Source organism: Phocoena sinus, chromosome 13, assembly GCF_008692025.1.
Source record: "Phocoena sinus isolate mPhoSin1 chromosome 13, mPhoSin1.pri, whole genome shotgun sequence".
Classification (NCBI taxonomy): domain Eukaryota; kingdom Metazoa; phylum Chordata; class Mammalia; order Artiodactyla; family Phocoenidae; genus Phocoena; species Phocoena sinus.
Window position 1 is genome coordinate 45,041,750 of NC_045775.1, and position 24,279 is coordinate 45,066,028.

Genomic DNA, 24,279 nt, shown 5'->3' on the forward strand with positions numbered 1-24,279 from the left:
TCCTGTTTTAGAACATAGTGTTAACTCTGTAGCCCTACTTTTTGACAAATCAAACTTCAAATCTCTAGAATCTAAATTCTAACATAGGCATTCACTTGAGAGTTTAGCGAAGAAAGCTCTGACCAGCCCAAGTATAGTAAGTTTCTATATTTTATCTTAGCACTTTATTTAGAACTTTTGAAAATAATTCATATTAATTGTTATTATAGCCTTTTTTATGTAAGTGTACATCTTAATTTTAGCACCAAATAAAAATTTTCTTTTATTCTGTATTAAATTAGCTCTGAAAATATGTATTTGCTCAAATAAGAATATGAATGAAAAGAATAGTAGAGGGAGAGCTTATAGATTGTACAGAAATATTACCTTTATAAATGTTAGTTTATGAATAAAATGTAGTTTTCTTCCTTTCAGAATAAGTGCTTCTCCATCCTCACCCCACCTCTATTTCTAATGAAAAGTCTGTCTTATACTCTTTTTTTAAGATTCCTACTAAAAATATCGAAGGTCAGATGACACCCTACTATCCAGTGGGAATGGGAAATGGTACACCTTGTAGTTTGAAACAGAACCGGCCCAGATCAAGTACTGTGATGTACATATGTCATCCTGAATCTAAGCATGAAATTCTTTCAGTAGCTGAAGTTACAACTTGTGAATATGAAGTTGTCATTTTGACACCACTCTTGTGCAGTCATCCTAAATATAGGTAGGATGTGGATTTAATATTTTAAACATGAAATGCACACATGCTTTAAAGGGTCGTTTGCTTAGGTTTAATGCTTTGTTCTCACTGAATAGATTCAGAGCATCTCCTGTGAATGACATATTTTGCCAGTCACTACCAGGATCACCATTTAAACCCCTCACCCTGAGACAGTTGGAACAGCAGGAAGAAATACTGAGGGTGCCTTTTAGGAGAAATAAAGAGGTATGAGAATTATCTAACAGTATTTCTTTCAGTGCTTCCTTTTCCAAATTTCAGAGCATATATCAGTATTTTAATGATTTCTGTAGTATAGTAGTAGTCATTTATTTTCCTGACTCAAAATTGTCAATTCCAATTCTTTTGATTTTAATTCTTTTCCTTATTCTAATACTTCTCAGAAACTATTTTAGCATTCTCTTACACTCATGATTCCATAATTTTCTTTTTTATTAATTTGGCTGCATTGGGTCTTAGTTGCAGCATGCGGGATCTTCACTGCGGCTTGCGGGATCTTTCGTTGCAGAGCATGGGCTTCTCTCTAGTTGTGGCACATGGGCTCCAGAGCGCACGGGCTCAATAGTTGTGGTACATGGGCTCAGTATTTTGGCATACAGGCTTTGTTATCCCATGGCATGTGGGATCTTAGTTCCCCAACCAGGGACTGAACCCATGTCCCCTGCATTGGAAGGCAGATTCTTAACCACTGGACCACCAAGAAAGTCCCCCATGATTCCATAGTATTTTAAAGTTTGCCATCCTGTTCATTTCAGTTAAGTTTAATTTTTAGCTAGTTAACTGGACTTACCAGCTAAGCCTCTTGAAAATATAGACTGCAGCCCATCTCCTAATGCTTTATTCTTCAGCTCATTGCTATTTATTATCAAACCATATTTCTATCATTCTTCTTAAACTGTTCTTATTAAGGTCAACAGCAATCTTTTGCTTCTAAATTTGCTGAACATATGCATAACTTGATCTTAGCTGAGCATTGGAAGCTTGAACTTTTTCTCCTTTCTTTACTACAGGTCATTATCTCTGGTTCTCTCTGGTTCTGATCTCTTGTGTACTAGTTCCTTCTCTGATTCCTGCTCCTTAAAATGTTGAACTTCCCCTGGTTCTGTCCATAGCTGCTTTCTCTCATTGTACATAGTCTCCTTAAGTAAGCTCATCCATGAGTTATAAATACACATCTGCAACACTGATCTTTCTCCTGAACTCAAATCACAATCAAATAATTAACATGTATTGAGTCTTTACAACTATTATCTAATCCTTACAATAGCGTATAAGATTTACTATTATCCACCTTAACAGGTTAAGGAACTGAGGTTCAGAGAGGGGAAGTGGCAAGTAGTGGGTTAGAGATTAGAATCAAAGTAGTCTGATTCTACAACCTGTCCTCTTAACCACCTCTCTCTGCTACTTCTCCCTTTTGATATGCTATCTTCCCTTTTCATCTGCGTATTGGATGTATATACATTTTCGGTAATCTCAAACTTAACCATTTTTTTCTCTTTCACACTGACCCTTTTGTAGTCTTCCCCATTGCTTTCAAAGCAGTTTTCTCTACCCAGTTGTCCAAGTCAGAAACGTGAGTCATTTTTCTTACCCATCTCTTAATTCATCTCTAACTCTAATCATTTACTCAGTGCTATCAGTGTTATCCACTGACTGCTTTTCAACTCTGTCCTGTCATTAGTTCAGGACCCCATCATTTTCTAAGACCAGAAACTAATGTCCTCATGCATCTTCTTTCTAATTCCTCCCACAAAGCTGATAAAATGTTCTTTCTGAAGTGAACATTTGATTATTTATTTAATCTTTTGGTAGTTAACATGATCTATACCTCAGGATAAAATCATTGCTCATACAATGGTATTATCAAAGGAGAGTCAAGACCATTTGTGGGGACTTCCCTGGCAGTCCAGTGGTCAAGACTCCGCACTGCCAATGCAGGGGACACAGGTCAATTCCTGGTCAGGGAAGTAAGGTCTCACATGCCATGTGGCATGGCCAAAAGATTAAAAAAAAAAAAAAAGGACCATTTGTGATCTAGCTTCAGCTTCATCTCTCATCACCATTCCCTTGATCCCAGCTATTTTGAACAACTTAAGAGTTTCAGAAAAGTACCACATTCTTTCCAACCTCCTTTCCTTTGAATATACTGTTTTGCCTCTTCCTCTGTTGTCTTCTCCCCTCCCTCCCTATATCTGATGAACTAATAGAAGGTCAACACGTGTATGCTTGAAGATATGCTTCCAGTGTCACTTCCTTTGCAAATGAGCCATGACTTCTAATGGATTACCCACGGAAGAGATCAGTGTTTCCTCTTCTGTGGTCTTGTGTTTTATTCAGTCCTCCATTATAGCACTTTTATGGCTAAAATTTGTTCTTTTTCCTATGGTTCTTCATTTAAACGGAGGGAAAATAAACTATGCTTTTGTTACTTGGGGTTTCCAGCTCCTTGCATGATACCTGGTATGCTGTTAGTACTTTATAGTGGGTTAATTAACATTTAACTGCAAAGCCTTTTTCTCCCCTTCCTCTTGGATACTTACTGCGAAAGTACTGCCAGACTCTTTGTGGATGTTGTGAACCCTGCCATTCTGAGAGGAGGAAAAATTTATCTTAAACTTAATCTGCATTTTATTTGAAGTGATGTATTGAAAGATTAGAGATGGAATTCAGTTCTCATCTTCTTCTTGATAGTAGTTTAAGTACTGACAGGTACTTAAAGTCAGCTTGATCAAAATGATTCACAAGTCCAACTTTAACTATTCTTCAAGGTAGAAGTACCAGTTTATTTTCCTTTAATTAATGTGTTTAATCTGCAAATTGAGAAAAATTATTTTTAAAAAGCTACATATGGAGCGCTACCCACCACCAGTCCCTCCCATCAGGAAACTTGCACAAGCCTCATAGATAGCCACATCCACCAGAGGGCAGACAGCAGAAGCAAGAAGAACTACAGTCCTGCAGCTGGTGGAACAAAAACCACATTCATAGAAAGAGAGACAAGATGAAAAGGCAGAGGGCTATGTGCCAGATGAAGGAACAAGATAAAGCCCCAGAAAAACAACTAAATGAAGTGGAGATAGGAAACCTTCCAGAAAAAGAATTCAGAATAATGATAGTGAAGATGATGCAGGACCTCGGAAAAAGAATGGAGGCAAAGATCAAGAAGATGCAAGAAATGTTTAACAAAGACCTAGAAGAATTAAAGAACAAACAGAGATGAACAATACAATAACTGAAATGAAAACTACACTAGAAGCAATCAATAGCAGAATAACAGGCAGAAGAACGGATAAGTGACCTGGAAGACAGAATGGTGAAATTCACTGCTGCGGAACAGAGAAAACAAAAAAGAATGAAAATAAATGAAGACAGCCTAACAGACCTCTGGGACAACATTAAACACAACAACATTCGCATTACAGGGGTCCCAGAAGGAGAAGAGAGAGAGAAAGGACCAGAGGAAATATTTAAAGAGATTATAGTTAAAAACTTCCCTAACATGGGAAATAGCCACCCAAGTCCAGGAAGCGCAGGGAGTCCCATACAGGATAAACCCAAGGAGAAACATGCCGAGATACATAGTAATCAAATTGGCAAAAATTAAAGACAAAGAAAAATTACTGAAAGCAGCAAGGGAAAAACGACAAATAACATACAAGGGAACTCCCATAAGGTTAACAGCTGATTTCTCAGGAGAAACTCTACAAGCCAGAAGGGAGTGGCATGATATACTTAAAGTGGTGAAAGGGAAGAACCTACAAGCAAGATTACTCTACCCAGCAAGGATCTCATTCAGGTTCAGTGGAGGAATCAAAAGCTTTACAGACAAGCAAAAGCTAAGAGAAATCAGCACCACCAAACCAGCTTTACAACAAATGCTAAAGGAACTTCTCTAAGTGGGAAACACAAGAGAAGAAAAGGATCTACAAAAACAAACCCAAAACAATTAAGAAAATGGTCATAGGAACATACATATCGATAATTACCTTAAACATGAATGGATTAAATGCTCCAACCAAAAGACACAGGCTCGCTGAATGCATACAAAAGCAAGACCCATATATATGCTGTCTACAAGAGACCCACTTCAGACCTAGGGACACATACAGACTGAAAGTGAGGGCATGGAAAAAGATATTCCATGCAAATGGAAATCAAAAGAAAGCTGGAGCAGCAATACTCATATCAGATAAAGTAGACTTTAAAATAAAGAATGTTACAAGAGACAAGGAAGGACACTACATAATGATCAAGGGATCAATCCAAGAAGAAGATATAACAATTATAAATATATATGCACCCAACATAGCACCACAATACATAGGGCATCTGCTAACAGCTATAAAAGAGGAAATCGACAGTAACACAATAACAGTGGGGGACTTTAACACCTAACACCAATGGAAAGATCATCCAAAATGAAAATAAATAAGGAAAGAGAAGCTTTAAATGACACAATAGACCAGATAGATTTAATTGATATTTATAGGACATTCCATCCCAAAACAGCAGATTACACTTTCTTCTCAAGTGTGCACAGAACATTCTCCAGGACAGATCACATCTTCGGTCACAAATCAAGCCTCAGTAAATTTAAGAAAATTGAAATCATATCAAGCATGTTTTCTGACCACAACGCTATGAGATTACAAATGAATTACAGGGAAAAAAAAGTAAAAAACACAAACACATGGAGGCTAAGCAATACGTTACTAAATAACCAAGAGATCACTGAAGAAACCAAAGAGGAAGTCAGAAAATTCCTAGAGAAAAATGACACTGAAAACACGACAATCCAAAACCTATGGGATGCAGCAAAAGCAGTTCTAAGAGGGAAGTTTATAGCTATACAAGCCTACCTCAAGAAACAAGAAAAACCTCAAAAAAATCTAACGTTACACCTAAAGGAACTAGAGAAAGAAGAACAAACAAAACCTAAAGTAAGCAGAAGGAAAGAAATCATAAAGATCAGAGCAGAAATAAATGAAATAGAAACAAAGAAAACAATAACAAAGATCAGTAAAACTAAAAGCTGGTTCTTTGAGAAGATGAACTTGATAAACCATTAGCCAGACTCAAGAAAAAGAGGGAGAGGACGCAAATCAATAAAATTAGAAATGAAAAAGGAGAAGTTATAACAGACACCGGCTGAAATACAAAGCATCCTAAGAGACTACTACAAGCAATTCTATGCCAATAAAATGGACAACCTGGAAGAAATGGACAAATTCTTAGAAAGGTATAAGCTTCCAAGACTGAACCAGGAAGAAATAGAAATATGAACAGACCAATCACAAGTAATGAAATTGAAACTGTGATTAAAAATCTTCCAACACGCAACAGTCCTGGACCAGATTGCCTCACAGGTGAATTCTATCAAACATGTAGAGAAGAGCTAACACCCATCCTTCTCAAACTCTTCCAAAACATTGCAGAGGAAGGAACATTCCCAAACTCATTCTATGAGGCCACCATCACTCTGATACCAAAACCAGACAAAGATACTACAAAAAAGAAAATTAGAGGCCAATACCACTGATGAATATAGATGCAAAAATCCTCAACAAATACTAGCAAACAGAATCCAACAACACATGAAAAGGATCATACACCATGATCAAGAGGGATTTATCCCAGGGATGCAAGGATTCTTCAATATACGCAAATCAATCAGTGTGATCCAAATGCCAATTTGTGATATTAACAAATTGAAGAAGAAAACCCATATGATCATCTCAATAGATGCAGAAAAAGCTTTAGACAAAATTCAACACCCATTTATGATAAAAACTCTCCAGAAAGTGGGCACAGAGGGAACCTACCTCAACATAATAAAGGCAATATACAACAAACCCACAGCAAACATCATTCTCACTGGTGAAAAACTGAAAGCATTTCCTCTAAGATCACGAACAAGACAAGGATGTCCACTCTCACCACTATTATTCAACATAGTTTTGGAAGTCCTAGCCACAGCAATCAGAGAAGAAAAAGAAATAAAAGGAATACAAATTGGAAAAGAAGAACTAAAACTGTCACTGTTTGCAGATGACATGATACTAAATATAGAGAACCCTAAAGATGTTACCAGAAAACTAGTAGAGCTAATCAATGAATTTGGTAAAGTTGCAGGATACAAAATTAATGCACAGAAATCTCTTGGATTCCTATAAACTAATGATGAAACATCTGGAAGAGAAATTAAGGAAACACTTGCATTTACCATTGCAACAAAAAGAGTAAAATACCTAGGGAGACAAAAGACCTGTGTGCAGAAAATTATAAGACACTGATGAAAGAAATTAAAAATGATATAAACAGATGGAGAGATATACCATGTTCTTGGATTGGAAGAATCAATATTGTGAAAATGACTATAGTACCCAAAGCAATCTACAGATTCAATGCAATCCCCATCAAATTACCAATGGCATATTTTACAGAACTAGAACAAAAAATCTTCAAATCTGTATGGAGACACAAAAGACCCCGATAGCCAAAACAGTCTTACGGGAAAAAAACGGAGCTGGAGGAATCAGACTCCCTGACTTCAGACTATACTACAAAGCTACAGTAATCAAGACAATATGGTACTGGCACAGAAACAGGAACATAGATCAATGGAACAAGATGGAAAGCCCAGATGTAAACCTACACACCTGTAGTCAACTAATCTATGACTATGACAAAGGAGGCAAAGATATACAATAGAGAAAAGACAGTCTCTTCAATACGTGGTGCTGGGAAAACTGGACAGCTACATGTAAAAGAATGAAATTAGAAAACTCCCTAACACCATACACAAAAATAAACTCAAAATGGATTAGAGACCTAAATGTAAGACCGGACACTGTAAAACTCTTAGAGGAAAACATAGGAAGAACACTCTTTGACATAAATCACAGCAAGATCTTTTTTGATCCACCTCCTAGAGTAATGGAAATAAAAACAAAAACAAATGAGACCTAATGAAACTTCAAAGCTTTTGCACAGCAAAGGAAACCACAAACAAGACAAAAAGACAACCCTCAGAATGGGAGAAAATATTTGCAAACGAATCAACGGACAAAGGATTAATCTCTAAAATATATAAACAGCTCCTGCAGCTCAATATTAAAAAAACAAACAACCCAACCTAAAAATGGGCAGAAGACCTAAATAGACATTTCTCCAAAAAAGACATACAGATGGCCAAGAAGCACATGAAAAGCTGCTCAACATCACTAATTATTAGGGAAATGCAAATCTAAACTACAATGAGGTATCGCCTCATACCAGTTAGAATGGGCATCATCAGAAAATCTACAAGCAACAAATGCTGGAGAGGGTGTGGAGAAAAGGGAACCCTCTTGCACTGTTGGTGGGAATGTTAGTTGATACAGCCACTATGGAGAACAGTATGGAAGTTCCTTAAAAACTAAAAATAAAATTACCATATGATCCAGCAATCCCACTACTGGGCATATACCCAGAGAAAACCATAATTCAAAAAGACACATGCACCCCAATGTTCATTGCAGCACTATTTTCAATAGCCAGGTCATAGAAGCAACCTAAATGTCCATCGATAGACAAATGCATAAAGAAGATGTGGTACATATATACAATGGAATATTACTCAGCCATAAAAAGGAACGATATTTGATCATTTGTTGAGACGCGGATGGATCTAGAGACTGTCATACAGAATGAAGTAAGTCAGAAAGAGAAAAATAAATATCATATATTAACGCATATGTGTGGAACCTAGAAAAATGGTACAGATGAACTGGTTTGCAGGGCAGAAATAGAGACACAGATGTAGAGAACAAACATATGGACACCAAGAGGGGAAAGCGGCAGGGGGGAGCTGGGGGTGGTGGTGTGATGAATTGGGCGATTGGGATTGACATGTATACACTGATGAGTATAAATTGATGACTAATAAGCACCTGCCATATAAAACAAATTTAAAAAAAAAGAAAAAACAAAAAGAGCTACAGATGATGTGCTTCCCTGGTGTTGCAGTGGTTAAGAATCTGCCTGTCAGTGTGGGGGACACGGGTGTGAGCCCTGCTCTGGGAAGATCCCACATGCCACAGAGCAACTAAGCCCGTGTGCCACAACTACTGAGCCCTCTTGCCACAGCTACTGAAGCTTGCACGCCTAGAGCCCATGCTCCGCAATAAGAGAAGCCACCGCAATGAGAAGCCCGCACACCGCAATGAATAGTAGCCTCCACTCAACACAACTAGAGAAAGCCCACGCACAGCAATGAAGACCCAATGCAGCCAAATAAATAAATTTATTAAAAATAAAGCTACTGATGATAATGCTTTCTAAATACTTAGCATCTTTAGAGTACATGAAAATCTTAGCTAATACTGTAGGATGAGTGATTACTTAAAACTGATCATCCTTCAGAATAATTTTTTTAGAAACTTAGTTTATTACACATAACTTTAAAAATGTTGATATTTGGCATATGGTTTGCCTTTTAAGTGTGAATCAAGCTTTACCATAAAGGATTCTTTTTCTTTTTTAAACACAATACATATATGGCTATTAGAATTTTGGTTTGATGTTCCGCCTGTGTTATTACATTAAATTAATTTGGAAATTACTGGATTTATTAAGAATCTATTTTATGAATTTCCAAACCCTGCTACAAAAACTATCATCTTGCTTTTATTGGAGTAGTTTTCCTTAAAAATGAAAGTAGATGTTCTGTCCACAAGAAGGAATAATAAATTGTCATTCTTCTTTTCTTCCTACCTCTTCCCCTTTTCTCATCTGCAGGTTTCACTATGTGGTACTATTCTTTTGTTCACTAACCTTACTATAGGTCTCATATATTGTAAGTAATTACTTTAGTCTAGTAAACCTTAGCTCCTTATGAGTAGTAACTATGTCTGCTGCTTTTTTTTTTTTTTTTTTTGCTTTAGATGATCATTTTTATGGGTATCAGTGTCCCAATGTCTTACATGGTCAAGTACTACATTACAAAATACATCTTCTACTAGGAGATTTATAGCTGATTCACAAAGTTACTTAAAATTGATCTCAGGACTGTTGCTGTTGTAATTGTTGAAGACCCCGTAAGTTTGATGTAAGATTCTTGGGTAGAGCAAAAGAAAAAAACAGAAGAATAGGGTCGGTACTTCATTTTTAATACTCCATACTTAAAATACTGTCAGGAGCATAGTAGTAGGCTCTGAATATAGGAAGAGTTATATGTAAAATTCAAGGTTCTTTCAAAAAACAAGAGGCCATCTTGGCAATCTTTGTTCTTAGTATTGGAGGAGAGAGAGGATAAGGTCATTGGTTTCCAGAGTAACCACCCAGTAAATCCTACAAGCTGAAAAAGAAGAAAAGGACCACAATTGGTCAACGGCAACTACAGCGGGTGAAAAAGGAGTCTATACATTTTACTGTTTAATTTTTAAAAATTATTTTATTCAGTTAGTTGGTACACCCACTTCTTCAGTTCTGGTCTGGATTCATTTCCTCTCTGCTTACTGTGTCACTCCCTTATGTTAGATTCACTTTGTCTGTGGCCTGGGTAATTGCAGCTCCTAACTTGACTCTCCAGCTCCAGATTTGTTCTTACCATTCCTTCTTCCCTGCCCATGCTAAAGTAATTACTTAAAAAGCTGATCATACCATATCTTTGCCTAAAACCTAAAAGATAATGTCCAAACTTCTTAGCATTACATAGTTTTCAATCTATAGTGCCTGCTTCTCTCTGGTTTTAAATATACCATACCACACATCTTTGCTCTTACCTTTTCTTCAGGTTCACATGCATATGCACGCACACAAAACACATACACAGACATTCACGTAAGTCACAAATTATTAATGTTTCATGAATTAATCAAGGGCTTTCTCTTTGTGAAGTCTTCGTGTTTCAGTTCTTTGTCAAAGTCTACTTGAATCACCCCTACCTCTGTGAAACTGCTTTTCCCTGTACCCTTTCTTTATTAAACTGCAGTTTCCTCCAGGGCAACAACCAGGTCCTGCTACATTTGAATAATTATAACTAATATTCATATTTGTCCCACTCAGCTCTTTATTAGCCTGCTTGTTATCCTTTCTTTACCCATAGTAATCACATTTCCAAAACTAAATGTAGAAACACAAAATCTAACATGTAGCAAAGTACTTAATAAAAATATGAGACAAAATATGTGAAATGGAAATTATCTCTATATGGGTCACCGTGCCCCTAACTGGTAAATGGAACTAACATTTGCCTAGAGCTTTCTCTATACTATTAAGTGTTGCAAAATTCATTTTCTTAAAACACATTAAAAATGAGTGGACAGGGACTTACCTGGTGGTGCAGTAGTTAAGAAAGGGACAGAGTTCAAGCCCTGGTCCAGGAAGATCCCACATGCCGTGGAGCAACTAAGACCACATGCCACAACTACTAAGGCCGTGCACCTAGAGCCCATGCTCCACAACAAGAGAAGCCACCATAGTGAGAAGCCCGCGTGCCACAATGAAGAGTAGCCCCCGCTTGCCACACCTAGCGAAAGCCCACGTGCAGCAACAAAGACCTGATGCAGCCAAAAATAATTAATTAAAAAAAACGAGTGGACATTTTTTTCCAAATTTTCTGAAGTTTAAAAATAATAATTTAAGTCATACTGAAAAAAATTGTGTGGGAAAGAAGCCCTTAAACATATGTTTATTTAATTTTAGGAAGATATGCAATCAACTAAGGAAGAGAGATTTCCAGCAATCCACAAACCCATTGCTGTTGGTTCTCAGCCAATGCTCACAGTTGGAACAACCCACATATCCAAACTGACAGATGACCAACTCATAAAAGAGTTCCTTAGTGGTTCCTACTGCTTTCACGGGGTGAGAAGTGAACCATCAGCTTAAGTATTTATTCTTACAGCTTTCACTTGTGTGTTATTTATCAAGGGGCATTAGTAGCACTGAAAAAGATTTTTTGTCTATAGAGAAATGGCAGGATTCTGGAAGCTTCCCAATGGACATTTTCTCTCTGCATCTAATTATAATCCAATACATAGCCATTATATTCTCTTTACTCACAGGCTAAAACTTGATGTTTACTTGACAAAAATATATATATTTAAGTACTTCATATGTGATTCTGGCTAATTGCTGGAATGGGCATCAATGATTGTGTAGCCAACATTTTGGTTATGTAGCAATCACATTTAAAATTTGAGCTAATATCTACAAAGGTTAAATTTTGCCCCTAAGAACTCCAGTGGGAAATACACTTATAAGTGGAATTTTCATTTTACTTTATTTTACCAGGGTGGTACAGCAATTATTCTCTAGTAATGTCTATTTTTTAAAGTTTATCAGTAATTTTTAATTTTGATTTTCAACCATATTGCTAGTACAGTTTTTTAAAATTATATGTATGTCCATCACTATCATGCAGCAGTATTGAGACAGACCGCAATATGCCTTTCTCTGTACTATAACTTGATCTGTTTCCTTTCCTGTAGGGTGTTGGTTGGTGGAAATATGAATTCTGCTATGGCAAACATGTACATCAATACCATGAGGTATAGAACAGCATTTATATCACTCTACCACTAGGCGGATTAAAGTTTCAAAAATCTTTTGTGGAAAAAAAAGGGGTGGGGTTGGTGTTACTTTTAATTATAAGATGATTTTAATATGGAACTATTCATCAAAGTGTCTCTAAATTCTGGAGACTGGAAAACTTGGTGTCAGTTAAGATTAAGTCAATCATCTTAAAGTAACGTTATTTATTAACTACTCAGATTCTTGTATTACTGTGAGCCTGGAGGAATAATAAACTACAGTGACTAACCTCTTTAGCTTTGACCAAGAAATTAGTCATCGTTATAACTCATCGTTAAATTAAGTGAATGGTAAGATAGTATATCACTAGAGTTAGTAAAATAGGATAAATACAGCAGGTTTCTCAACTAAAAGGTACCATATCATCTAAGCTTAAAATAAAATAAGTTTTAAGATTAAATGCACTGGCTCTTTATTCATAATTTCATAAATCAGTATTCTCCTACACTTGAGCCAAAGCTGCTTAAATTCTGAAATTCAAGCCCCAGTAGTTTTATCATTGTTGTAGTTTGTTTAGTAAGGTAAACTACTAGACATGGAAAACAAACATTAATAAATATTGATCTGTTTTAAAAGGCTCTTTTTATTGCCCCAAATAAATAACAATGGGTAATCAGAAAATACTGTATTTGCCCTCTTGAGATGTTTTGAGCTGATTTTAAATTTCAAGATGGATCATAATGGGAAAGATCAACTCACTTTCCACAAGTAAATCACTCCGAATTTATGAGGTGTCTGTAAACTAGAACATTTTATTCTTTACTTAAGCCTGAGATGTTCCATTTTACTATGCTTTCCATTTATTCTTGCTGCTTGGATGTTTTACTTAATTTTTTTATTAATACAAAAAAAAGTGTCATCTAAGTACAGCCCAGATAATACCCAGTGGCTTTTTTTTATATAATTAAAGGAATATATACCAGAAATATAGAATGAAAATAAAATTTTCCTCCACTGTTGTCCCATTTTTCAAAAGTAACAGCTGGGGCTTCCCTGGTGGCACAGTGCTTAATAATCTGCCTGCCAGTGCAGGGGACTCTGGTCCGAGCCCTGGTCCAGGAAGATCCTACGTGCCGCAGAGCAACTAAGCCTGTGCACCACAGCTAATGAGCCTGAGCTCTAGAGCCTACAAGCCACAACTACTGAGCTGGCATGCCACAACTTCTGAAGCCCACGTGCCTAGAGCCTGTGCTCCACAACAAGAGAAGCCACCGCAGTGAGAAACCCGGGCACCAAAACGAAGAGTAGCCACCACTCGCCACAACTAGAGAAACCCCGTGTGCAGCAACAAAGACACAACACGGCCAAAAATAAAAACAAACTGAAGGAGAAAAACCATATGATCATCTCAATAGATGCAGAAAAAGCTTTCGACAAAATCCAACACCCATTTATGATAAAAACGCTTCAGAAAGTAGGCACAGAGGGAACTTACCTCAACATAATAAAGGCTATATATGACAAACCCACAGCCAACATCATTCTCAATGGTGAAAAATTGAAACCATTTCCACTAAGATCAGGAACAAGACAAGGTTGCCCACTCTCACCACTATTATTCAACATAGTTTTGGAAGTTTTAGCCACAGCAATCAGAGATGAAAAAGAAATAAAAGGAATCCACTTCAGAAAAGAAGTAAAACTGTCACTGTATGCAGATGACATGATACGATACATAGAGAATCCTAAAGATGCTACCAGAAAACTACTAGAGCTCATCAATGAATTTGGTAAAGTAGCAGGATGCAACATTAATGTACAGAAATCTCTTGCATTCCTATACACTAATGATGAAAAATCTGAAAGAGAAATTAAGGAAACACTCCCATTTACCACTGCAACGAAAAGAGTAAAATACCTAGGGATAAATCTACCTAAGGAGTCAAAAGGCCTGTATGCAGAAAACTATAAGACACTGATGAAAGAAATTAAAGATGATACCAACAGATGGAGAGATATACCATGTTCTTGGATTGGAAGATCAACATTGTGGAAATGACTCTATTACCCAAAGCAATCTACAGATTCAGTGCAATCCCTATCAAACTACCAATGGCATTTTTCACAGAACTAGAACAAAAAATTTGACAATTTGTATGGAAACACAAAAGACTCTGAATAGCCAAAGCAATCTTGAGAAAGAAAAACAGAGCTGGAGGAATCAGGCTCCCTGACTTCAGACTATACTACAAAGCTACAGTAATCAAGACAATATGGTACTGGCACAAAAACAGAAATGTATCAGTGGAACAGGATAGAAAGCCTAGAGGTAAACCCACGTACCTATGGTCAACTAATCTATGACAAAGGAGGCAAGGATATACAATGCAGAAAAGACAGTTTCTTCAATAAGTGGTGCTGGGAAAACTGGACAGCTACATGTAAAAGAATGAAATTAGAAAACTCCCTAACACCATACATAAAAATAAACTCAAAATGGATTAGAGACCTAAATGTAAGACCGGACACTGTAAAACTCTTAGAGGAAAACATAGGAAGGACACTCTTTGACATAAATCACAGCAAGATCTTTTTTGATCCACCTCCTAGAGTAATGGAAATAAAACCAAAAATAAACAAATGGGACCTAATGAAACTTCAAAGCTTTTGCACTGCAAAGGAAACCATAAACAAGACAAAAAGACAACCCTCAGAATGGGAGAAAATATTTGCAAATGAATCAATGGGCAAAGGATTAATCTCCAAAATATATAAACAGCTCCTGCAGCTCAATATTAAACAAACAACCCAACCTAAAAATGGGCAGAAGACCTAAATAGACATTTCTGCAAAAAAGACATACAGATGGCCAAGAAGCACATGAAAAGCTGCTCAACATCACTAATTATTAGAGAAATGCAAATCAAAACTACAATGAGGTATCACCTCACACCAGTTAGAATGGGCACCATCACAAAATCTACAAACAATAAATGCTGGAGAGGGTGTGGAGAAAAGGGAACCCTCTTGCACTGTTGGTGGGAATGTAAATTGATACAGCCACTATGGAGAACAGTATGGAGGTTCCTTAAAAAGCTAAGAATTACCATATGATCCAGCAATCCCACGACTGGGCATATACCCAGAGAAAACCATAATTCAAAAAGACACATGCACCCTAATGTTCATTGCAGCACTATGTAGAATAACCAGGTCATGGAAGCAACCTAAGTGCCCACCGACAGACGAATGGGTAAAGAAGATGTGGTACATATATACAATGGAATATTACTCAGCCATAAAAAGGAACGAAATTGCATCATTTGTAGAGACGTGGATGGATCTAGAGACTGTCATACAGAGTGAAGTAAGTCAGAAAGAGAAAAGTATCGTATATTAACGCATATATGTGGGACCTAGAAAAATATTACAGATGAACTGGTTTGCAGGGCAGAAATTGAGACACAGATGTATAGAACAAATTTATGGACACCAAGGGGGTAAAGCGGCGGCGGGGGGTGGTGATGAAGTGGGCTATTGGGATTGACATGTATACACTCTTGTGTATAAAATGGATGACTAATAAGGACCTGCTGCATAAAAAAATAAAATTCAAAAAAGAAAAATAAAGGAGCAGCTGATTCGGGGACTCTGGCTCACTCAGGCCGGGGGGAGGGAGGGGGTTCAGAAAATAAATAAATAAATAATAATAATAAATTTTAAAAAATAAATAAATTTTTAAAAAAAGTAACAGCTGTTAACTTTTTCTTAGCTAACCCACCACAAGGGAACAAAATGCCTATATGTAAATGTTGATATATAACCCTTTTATTTATACAGAAGGGATATACTAAATGCACTGCTCAGCACTTTTTCTTTTCACCTAGTATCTTGGAGATCTTCTGTACCAGCAACAGCTGATCTTATTTTTTTCAGCAGGTTCAGAGGATTATGTCTCTACCCACAGTATATTTAGCCAGACGTGTACTGATGAGCCTTTGAGTTGTTTCCAGTTTTTGCTGTGACAGCATCTTAGTGAGCATTTTTAAATAGTTGTGTTTGTGAACTTTTGCAAGTATATTCATAGGGCACATTTCTAGAAATGTACTTGCTAGGTCAAAATGTATGCATACTGAACAATTGCTTTCCAAAGGGTTGGACCAGTTTACATTTCCATTAACAATGGCTGTTTTCGTATACACTTGCGAACACTAGGTTTTATCAAACTTATTTTAGTCAAGGTCATGTAACCTAGAACTTTTTTTTTCTTTTTCTTTTTGTTTAAATTTATTTGGTTGCGCCGGGTTTTAGTTGCAGCATGCGGGATCTTCATTGCTGCATGTGGGACCTTTAGTTGCAGGATGCGGGCTCTTAGTTGTAGCATGTGGGATCTAGTTCCCTGACTAGGGATCAAACAGGGGCCCCCTGCATTGGGAGCACAGAGTCTTGACCACTGGACCACCAGGGAGGTCCCTAGAACTTCTTGAAGAACTCTGGTAGGAGCTTTGGGAGACAGAAAAATAATAGTAGCTAACAAATATAGTGCTTACTGTATACCAGGCATTGTTCTAAGTACTTTACAAATATCAACTCATTTAATGCTCGTAACAGTTGTAAGAGATGAGTATTGTTACTCCAAGATGAGGAAACTGAAGCAAGATTTAGTAACTTGCCTAAAATCACATAGGTAGTAAATGGTGAAACTAAAATTCAAACCCAGGCACTCTTGTTCCATATCCAACCTCTTGATTCACTGTGCAGCTCTAATCCCTGTCTCTCTAGAAATTTACAGTGTAGTTGCTAAAAGAATGTTTAATGGCTCTCCCACTAGGCAATAAGCTCCACTGTAGCAGTGGCTGTGGCTCTTTCCTTTGCCTCTAAGTGTTTTTAGTTCTACTAATCATATGTATACTCGTGCCCAGCATGGTCCCTGGCATAAAATATAAAGAAGAAAAGGAACGGAAGGAAAATGAGAGAGAAGGAAGTCCACATACAGGACAATATATAGTGCATCGTGTCAAATGAGTAGTGCGAAAACTAGTATAACTTGAAGGTTTGCATTTTAAAGAGTAGTATGAAGATAGGCTCAGTGTGGCTACAGGGTAAGAGATAGAGGCCAAATATTTAAGTAAGAATCACAGTAGTATGTGGTTGTATTATCTAGGTATGAGAGATTAAACTCTTAGTTGGGGGTGAGATGTTGGCAATGGACATGTAGAGAAAGAGTGAAGCCAAGAACATTTCCAGGAAAATAATTGACAGGACTGATAAATGTAGGAGAGAAAGGAAATAGAAGAGTCAAAAATAACTACATCAGGGGCTTCCCTGGTGGCACAGTGGTTGAGAGTCTGCCTGCCGATGCAGGGGATGCGGGTTCGTGCCCCGGTCTGGGAAGATCGCACATGCCGCGGAGCGGCTGGGCCCGTGAGCCATGGCCGCTGAGCCTGCGCGACCGGAGCCTGTGCTCCGCGACAGGAGAGGCCACAACAGTGACAGGCCTGCGTACCGCAAAAAAAAAATAAATAAATAACTACATCAGGACCTAACCTGACTAGAAAGTACTAGTTTCATAATTCAGAGAAACAAGGAGTAAAGAATAATGAGCTCAAATTTCTACTAATTGAGAAGTTTGACTAACATTATCACGTCTAAACATAGATATCCAGTGTGCAGATGAAGATAAGATCTGTAGCTTGTAGGCCATCAGCATAAATGTCACCTTGATGTCAAGCATGGATTGTCACAAATATTTTTTTATATATTAGGACAAGGATAGTGGGAAAACCTCTGTGGTTGTGGGGACATGGAACCAAGAAGAACATATTGAATGGGCTAAGAAGAATACTGCTAGAGCCTATCACCTTCAAGACGATGGTACCCAGACAGTCAGGTAAATATTAACTTTATTTGCCTTTAGATCTTAGAATATTTAAAACTCAGGATATTGAAAAACATAAATTTAAAGTAAAATATCCGGTCAGCTTTTCTCAGGGACATTTTTTAGGTTAGTTTTCTTTTCTAGAGGGAACAACATAGTGTAATTGTTAAGAGCACAGTTTCTGAAGTCAGATACCCTGTATTCAAATACTGGCGATTCACTTACTACCTTGGGCAAATTACGTAATCTTCGTAAGCCTCACTTTTCTTGTCTAGTAGTATTTGCCTCAGAGAATTGTCTAGTAGTATTTGCCTCAGAGAATTGTTATGACATTTAAATGAGGTAATTCATGTAAAGTGTAGTGCCTGGCAATTGCATGCAATAAACTTTGGCTGCTGCCTTTGACAGTGGTGGTGGTGTATGGTAATGAGAGTGGTGGTGGCGCTAGTAACACTGGTACAATTCCAGGTATTAGGTCTAAGGCTGTTATAAACATTTTCCCCCTTCATGTGTAATCGCTACCACTTTAAGTTACTTAACTCTATTTAAATATACTCCAGCACTTCCCTTTGTTACTTAAAGTGGGGTAATGGTTGAAAATTGTTAAACAATGGTTTTTTGAAGAACTACCTCACATCTCTTTTGGGCTATTAGGTTTATCTTGTTATAGCAGAAGTAAATTAATCTCTTCTTTCCCAAGAATAACTAAACTTTAGCTTTTCTTATAGTCCATTACCCAGTGAATTTTAAATTATTCATTCTTTTTCCTTCTCAGATGTTAACTTTGTCCTTCCTAGCATAGATGGTATTGAGAGAGTCTGTTTTCAGAATGTGCCGACTTCTTGGACTGACCAAAATCAAAATTAGCAAAATTAAGAGATAGGTATTTAAGTATTAATATACTAAACGGATCAGTTTTTTAAATGTTTATATGTTTCAAGTGAAAATAGCTCATGGTATCATGTGCAACAAATATTGAAGCACAGGAGTGTGAGGCTAGCAAAATTAAAACTTGTCTTTGGTTCCTGCTCTTTGGAATTTATAGCTTAGCCTAGGCTTTACCTTTGTACACCTGCATTACAGTATTTTAATGAGTGGAGCTGAATGGAGGATAGGAAGACAGGGAAACTGTTCCACAAAGGAAACAATATACAGGGCTGGGGAAATGGTTAGCTTTAAAAGAAAACTTTTTTAAAAGCAATTTAACCTTAACTATTTGTATACAAATAAATTATGTGCAAGTTAAAGATCATTCTTATTAATTAAACCACTAAGAAGTATCTCAACTTTGTATTATTTATAGACGCTGAAAGACTTTCTCTGTGACATAACCTTAAAAATATGTATTTTTAAGGAGTATTTTATAGTCAGATTTTTTTTTTAACTAATGCAAAACTGATCCCTCTAACCAACTTCTCACCCTACCCATTATAATTACTCTGAATGAGTGAAGTTTTAGTTTAATAAAGCTTGTGTGTTTTTCTGATTCAGGATGGTGTCACATTTTTATGGGAATGGAGATATTTGTGATATAACTGACAAACCAAGACAGGTGACTGTAAAACTAAAGTAAGTTAGACCATCAAATCATGCTTTATGCCTTTCTCTTTAGTCTGCTTCCTATGGGCAAAAGATTATATAAATATATAATTATGGATAATTATATTTATTCATAATAATTTATGGATTTGTCATAAAATACTGTTTTATTATAAAATAGTAAAATCATAATTGTTATTTATGTATGTTATTATCAAATTAAATTATTTCAATTATTTATTAAATTATACAGAACCACTTACAAGGCATTTTTATCCTTCAGAGGAAAACAATTTAAAATAATTTTGTATCGTTTGGACAGTGCCTTAAAGTACTCTCTGTTTTAGGTGTAAAGAATCAGATTCTCCTCATGCTGTTACTGTATATATGCTAGAGCCTCACTCCTGTCAGTATATCCTTGGGGTAAGTGAAAAACTAATACTCAGGAATTCAGTTTGGGGCCACATTTTAATTTTTAGCATTAAGTCTAGAAAGGACCTTCAGTAGTATCCAAAGTTTAATATAGCCCTCATACTACTTGTAAATATTGACATTTTTTTATTGAGGTATAACTTACATAAAGTAAAATGCAAAGTTCTTAAGTGTTGAGTCTGATGGGTTTTGACAGTTTTATATACCCATTTAACTATTACCCAAAACAAGGTATCTATCACTGCAGAAAATTTTCTTATACCCCTTTCCTGTCAATACCCCTCAATTCCCAAAGATACTCCTTTCTATTTTCTGATACCATAGATCAGTTTTACCTCTTTTTTGATTCCATATGAATGGGATCATATAGTCTATAATGTTTTATGCCTGGCCTCTTTGACAAAGCATGTCTTTTAGATTCAGCCTTTGTTTTCATCATTTTACTCCCGCCGGCAATATATGAGAGTCCAATTGCTCCACATCCTTACCAATATTTGGTGTTGTCAGTCCTTTTTATTTTAGCCATTTTAGTGATTTTAATTTGCATTTCCCATATGAAAAGTGTTGTTGAAACCTTTTCATGTGATTATTCATCTGTATACCTTCTTTGGTGAAGTGTCTGGCCAAGTCTTTTTAAAGAAAAAATTATTCTGATACAAAAACAGTAAGGAAGACTTTATTCAGGACTGTTGCCACAAGTGTCAAGACTATCATAATAGGAGAGAGAGAGTCAGCTCATCTCCAAATACAGCAAAGACAGCCAGGGATACATAGCCAACAAGCAGAAATGGGGTGTTGGGGAGTAGTCATTGTATGGCAAATTACTAAAAGGAGACATCGGGGGTAGGGGATTCTTGCTAAACTGACTTAACAGAATTATTGCTGAAGGCTGGCCAGGAAGATCAGATATCAAAAGTGAGAGAGGAGGAACTTGATCAGATATGGAGGGTGATTAGATATTCAGAGTGAGGAATTCTCTCTAAACTGACTTATCAGAATTACTGCTGCAATTGGACTTGGCAGGCCCAGGAACAAAAAGAGGCCTAGTCAAAAAGAGGGCTCAGGGGAGCCTTACTATTTGGTCAAGGAGAGAGTCTTTCTCAGTCTTTTACCCATTTTTGTTGGTGTTGTCTGTCTTATTATTATTTATTTCTAGGAGTTCAAATATATAATGGACATGAGTTTTTTTCTATTGTAATTGCAGATTTTTCCCCTGATCTGTGTCTTGACTATTCTTTTTCTTACTGTCTTTTGATGAGCAAAAGTTTATTTGATGAAGTTCATTTTATCAATTTTTTTCCCATTTTATTGCTAATGATTTTTTTGTTTTAAGAAATTTTGCCACCCCAAAGTCATGAAGGTATTATCTTCTACTTCCTTCTAGAAATATGGTTCTACCTTTGGTTATGCGATGCGTAAGGGTGGTTTTCCTTGTTATTTATCCTGGTTGGAGTTCACTGAGCTTCTCAGGTTTGTGGGTTGATATAATTCATTAGGTTTGGAAAAATTTTGGCCATCATCTTTTCAAAGATTTCTTCTGCCCCACCTTTTTTCTATTTCTGGGACTCTGATTAAACACGTTAGTTTGAAGTTGTCCCCAAATCTCAGGCCCTTTATTTTATTCTTACCTTCTTTGTTTCAATTTAGGTCATGTCATTTCTATTGAATTGTCTTCAAGTTCATTGATTCTTTCCTCTGCTGTGTCCTGTCCACCTCTTTGAATGAATTTGTATCTGATGTATTTTTCATTTCTAACATTTCCAATTGGTTCTTTTTTATGGCTTCATTTCTGCTAAAATCCCCCATCTATTCACACATGTTTTCTACCTTTTCCACTATTTCCTTCATTATATTTATTATAGTTATCTTAAATCTGATCATTTTAACACCTGGCCCATTTTTGGATTGTATTTTTTTTTTTTACCTTTTCCTGAATTGTACAACTTATTATGTTGCCATATTCTGCTACTTTTTTGTTATATAAGACCTAGCTATGTATTCCTCTCTCATTCTTGTCCTTTACTTCTTTTCTCATCTCTTTTACTTAAAGATTAAAAATACCTTCTCTACCTATCTGGTATTTTATTTGGATGACTAAATGTTTTTCTAAAAAGCTCAATTTGTACAAATAACATTGTATGGTTTATCCAAAACAAGGACTCGTATACATTTATCAAATTTATAGGTATTCATTCAGCAGAAAAATACTGAATAAAGTATTCAGCTTAGCAGCTTTTTAATGGTTTTATTGTTGTTGTTCTTTAGGTTGAATCTCCAGTGATCTGTAAAATCTTAGATACAGCAGACGAAAATGGACTTCTTTCTCTCCCCAACTAAAGGGTAACAAAGTTCAGGGGAAAAAAAAGATCATTGGAAGTCATGATGATTTGTCTGACCATATGTCCCATTATAGAGCTCTCAGTCATTGGACTGCATCTAAAGGATTGTATAAAAGGACTCTCAACCACTTTGTGAATATGTATGTGTACATAAGAGGTTATTGATAAACTTCTAAGGCAGACGTTTTGTTTCACCTTTTTCATTTTTGTTGTGTCTTATGAACTGATTGTGTGTTTTTCTTTGCTTGGATAATGTGATTCCAAAATAAATCCTGTCCAAGCAATTTAGAGTCCATCCTAATGAAATGTCATAATCGTTGTACCTATTGAAAGTTTTTAAATAATAGATTTATTATGTAAATTATAGTATATACACTAGCTAATAAAGTAAGGATAATGAAGAAAGAAATTGACAGGAGGTTGTTTAAATGAGAGACTGTGTTAAATATGTAATTTCTAGTGCCTGAAATCCTTTCAACGAATTTCTATTTAGCAACCGCTCTCTACCAGGTATTAAGCAAGAAACTGGACACACAGTAAAGCCTCACATATAAGTTTTCTTCTCCTCTGTTAATCTCAAGAAACTCTTATTTACAATAGGTTGCTTCTCTCTCAGAACTTTTATCTGTTTCTTTCTCCTTGATATGAGTGTGCTTCCCCCCAGAATATGTACCTGGTATAGACAGTCAGTGATTCTTCTCTTTCGATTTAGAATGATTTATCTTAACAAAACACACTGTGCTGGCTATCCTTTGTACTTGCCTACTATATACTACAGATTTTAGTTCTGGACAGTTTTACAGCACAATATTTATTTTAAAGTGAATAAAATGTCCACAAGCAGTGTTGTCATGTAGTCAATGGCACATTATAGTTTCTTTATTTTCTCCATTACTCTGTTTCACACATCATCCTGTTGTATTTTGGACATACATGTCTAAATAAGGGCAGAAGAGTACCCATAAGATACTTTCCTTTTCCTCCTTCTCAGCAGTTCTGGTCAAAGATATTTTAGTTTGAGAAAAGGTTAATATAATTGACTATTGGAAGGCTATCTATAGATTTTAGTAGGAAGCAGCACATGTAGAAATAGCATGCACTTCGAATTCAAACCTAAATCCAGATACTCTCTTTAACGTACTAGCTGTGTGATCCTAGACAGCAGTTAACCACTTCGAGCCTCACTTCCTCTATTGTAGAGAGACTACTTATTACTTCATAAGGTGGTTGTATCAGTGCATTAATTTTCTCTGTATATAAAAAGCCTAGCAGGTTCCCAATAAGTGTTAGTTTATTTCCTAATATCTCCCTTGTCTCCTATTAACATAGTAAGATCAGAGACCAAAGCCATTAAAATTTAATTCTTTAATAAAGTATAGAATTATATTTACTATATCAATTAATTAAGACAAACAGCTTTACTTTCACATTTAGATTATAGGTATAGGAGAGGAGAGAGAACTGTGAAAGCTTAGTGCCAAAAAAATACTTGGGGAATATTTAGGCCAAACTCTTTCTTTTGTAAGAGAGGGGGTAAAAATCTGAAAAACTGTATTAGAATAGTTTACTACAGAAGATTCTTAAAAATAGAAGTCATAATAAAAACTAAGTCAGCCTTCTGTCTTGGCTAACAGCTTAAACTTCTTTGAGAGGAAGGCTAGGCCAGGTATCTCTATAGCCCTTCTAAATCTTGGGTCCCCTATCACTAATCTATGAAGTTTTTTGATCTCTAAATTGTTTGTTGCTACCTCGATTGTGCAGCCATTCTTCTATATTAGTAGGCAGGAAAAAGGGCTCAGCTACAATATGCCTAATGTACTTTGAGAAGTCTTTCTCAAAGTGGAATC

At 36.3% G+C, this 24,279-nt stretch overlaps 1 protein-coding gene across 6 annotated transcripts in view; it reads left to right on the top strand.

Moving 5' to 3' along the window:
• Positions 1-24,279, top strand: part of ERLEC1 (endoplasmic reticulum lectin 1) — a 38,885-nt gene that overhangs the window by 10,671 nt on the left and 3,935 nt on the right. For 2 of the 6 annotated variants that reach the window (XM_032652030.1, XM_032652032.1), the window contains 9 exons: positions 486-709; positions 802-931; positions 11,414-11,575; positions 12,202-12,261; positions 18,010-18,134; positions 19,614-19,691; positions 20,009-20,084; positions 21,478-21,563; positions 22,359-22,614. In XM_032652030.1, coding sequence (XP_032507921.1) covers positions 486-709; positions 802-931; positions 11,414-11,575; positions 12,202-12,261; positions 18,010-18,134; positions 19,614-19,691; positions 20,009-20,084; positions 21,478-21,563; positions 22,359-22,374 — 957 coding nt within the window. In that variant the 3' untranslated portion in view covers positions 22,375-22,614. Of the gene's footprint in view, positions 1-485; positions 710-801; positions 932-11,413; positions 11,576-12,201; positions 12,262-18,009; positions 18,135-19,613; positions 19,692-20,008; positions 20,085-21,477; positions 21,564-22,358; positions 22,615-24,279 lie in introns of those variants that run through there. The other 4 variants (XM_032652031.1, XM_032652033.1, XR_004352675.1 and 1 more) reach the window with 3 other exon arrangements.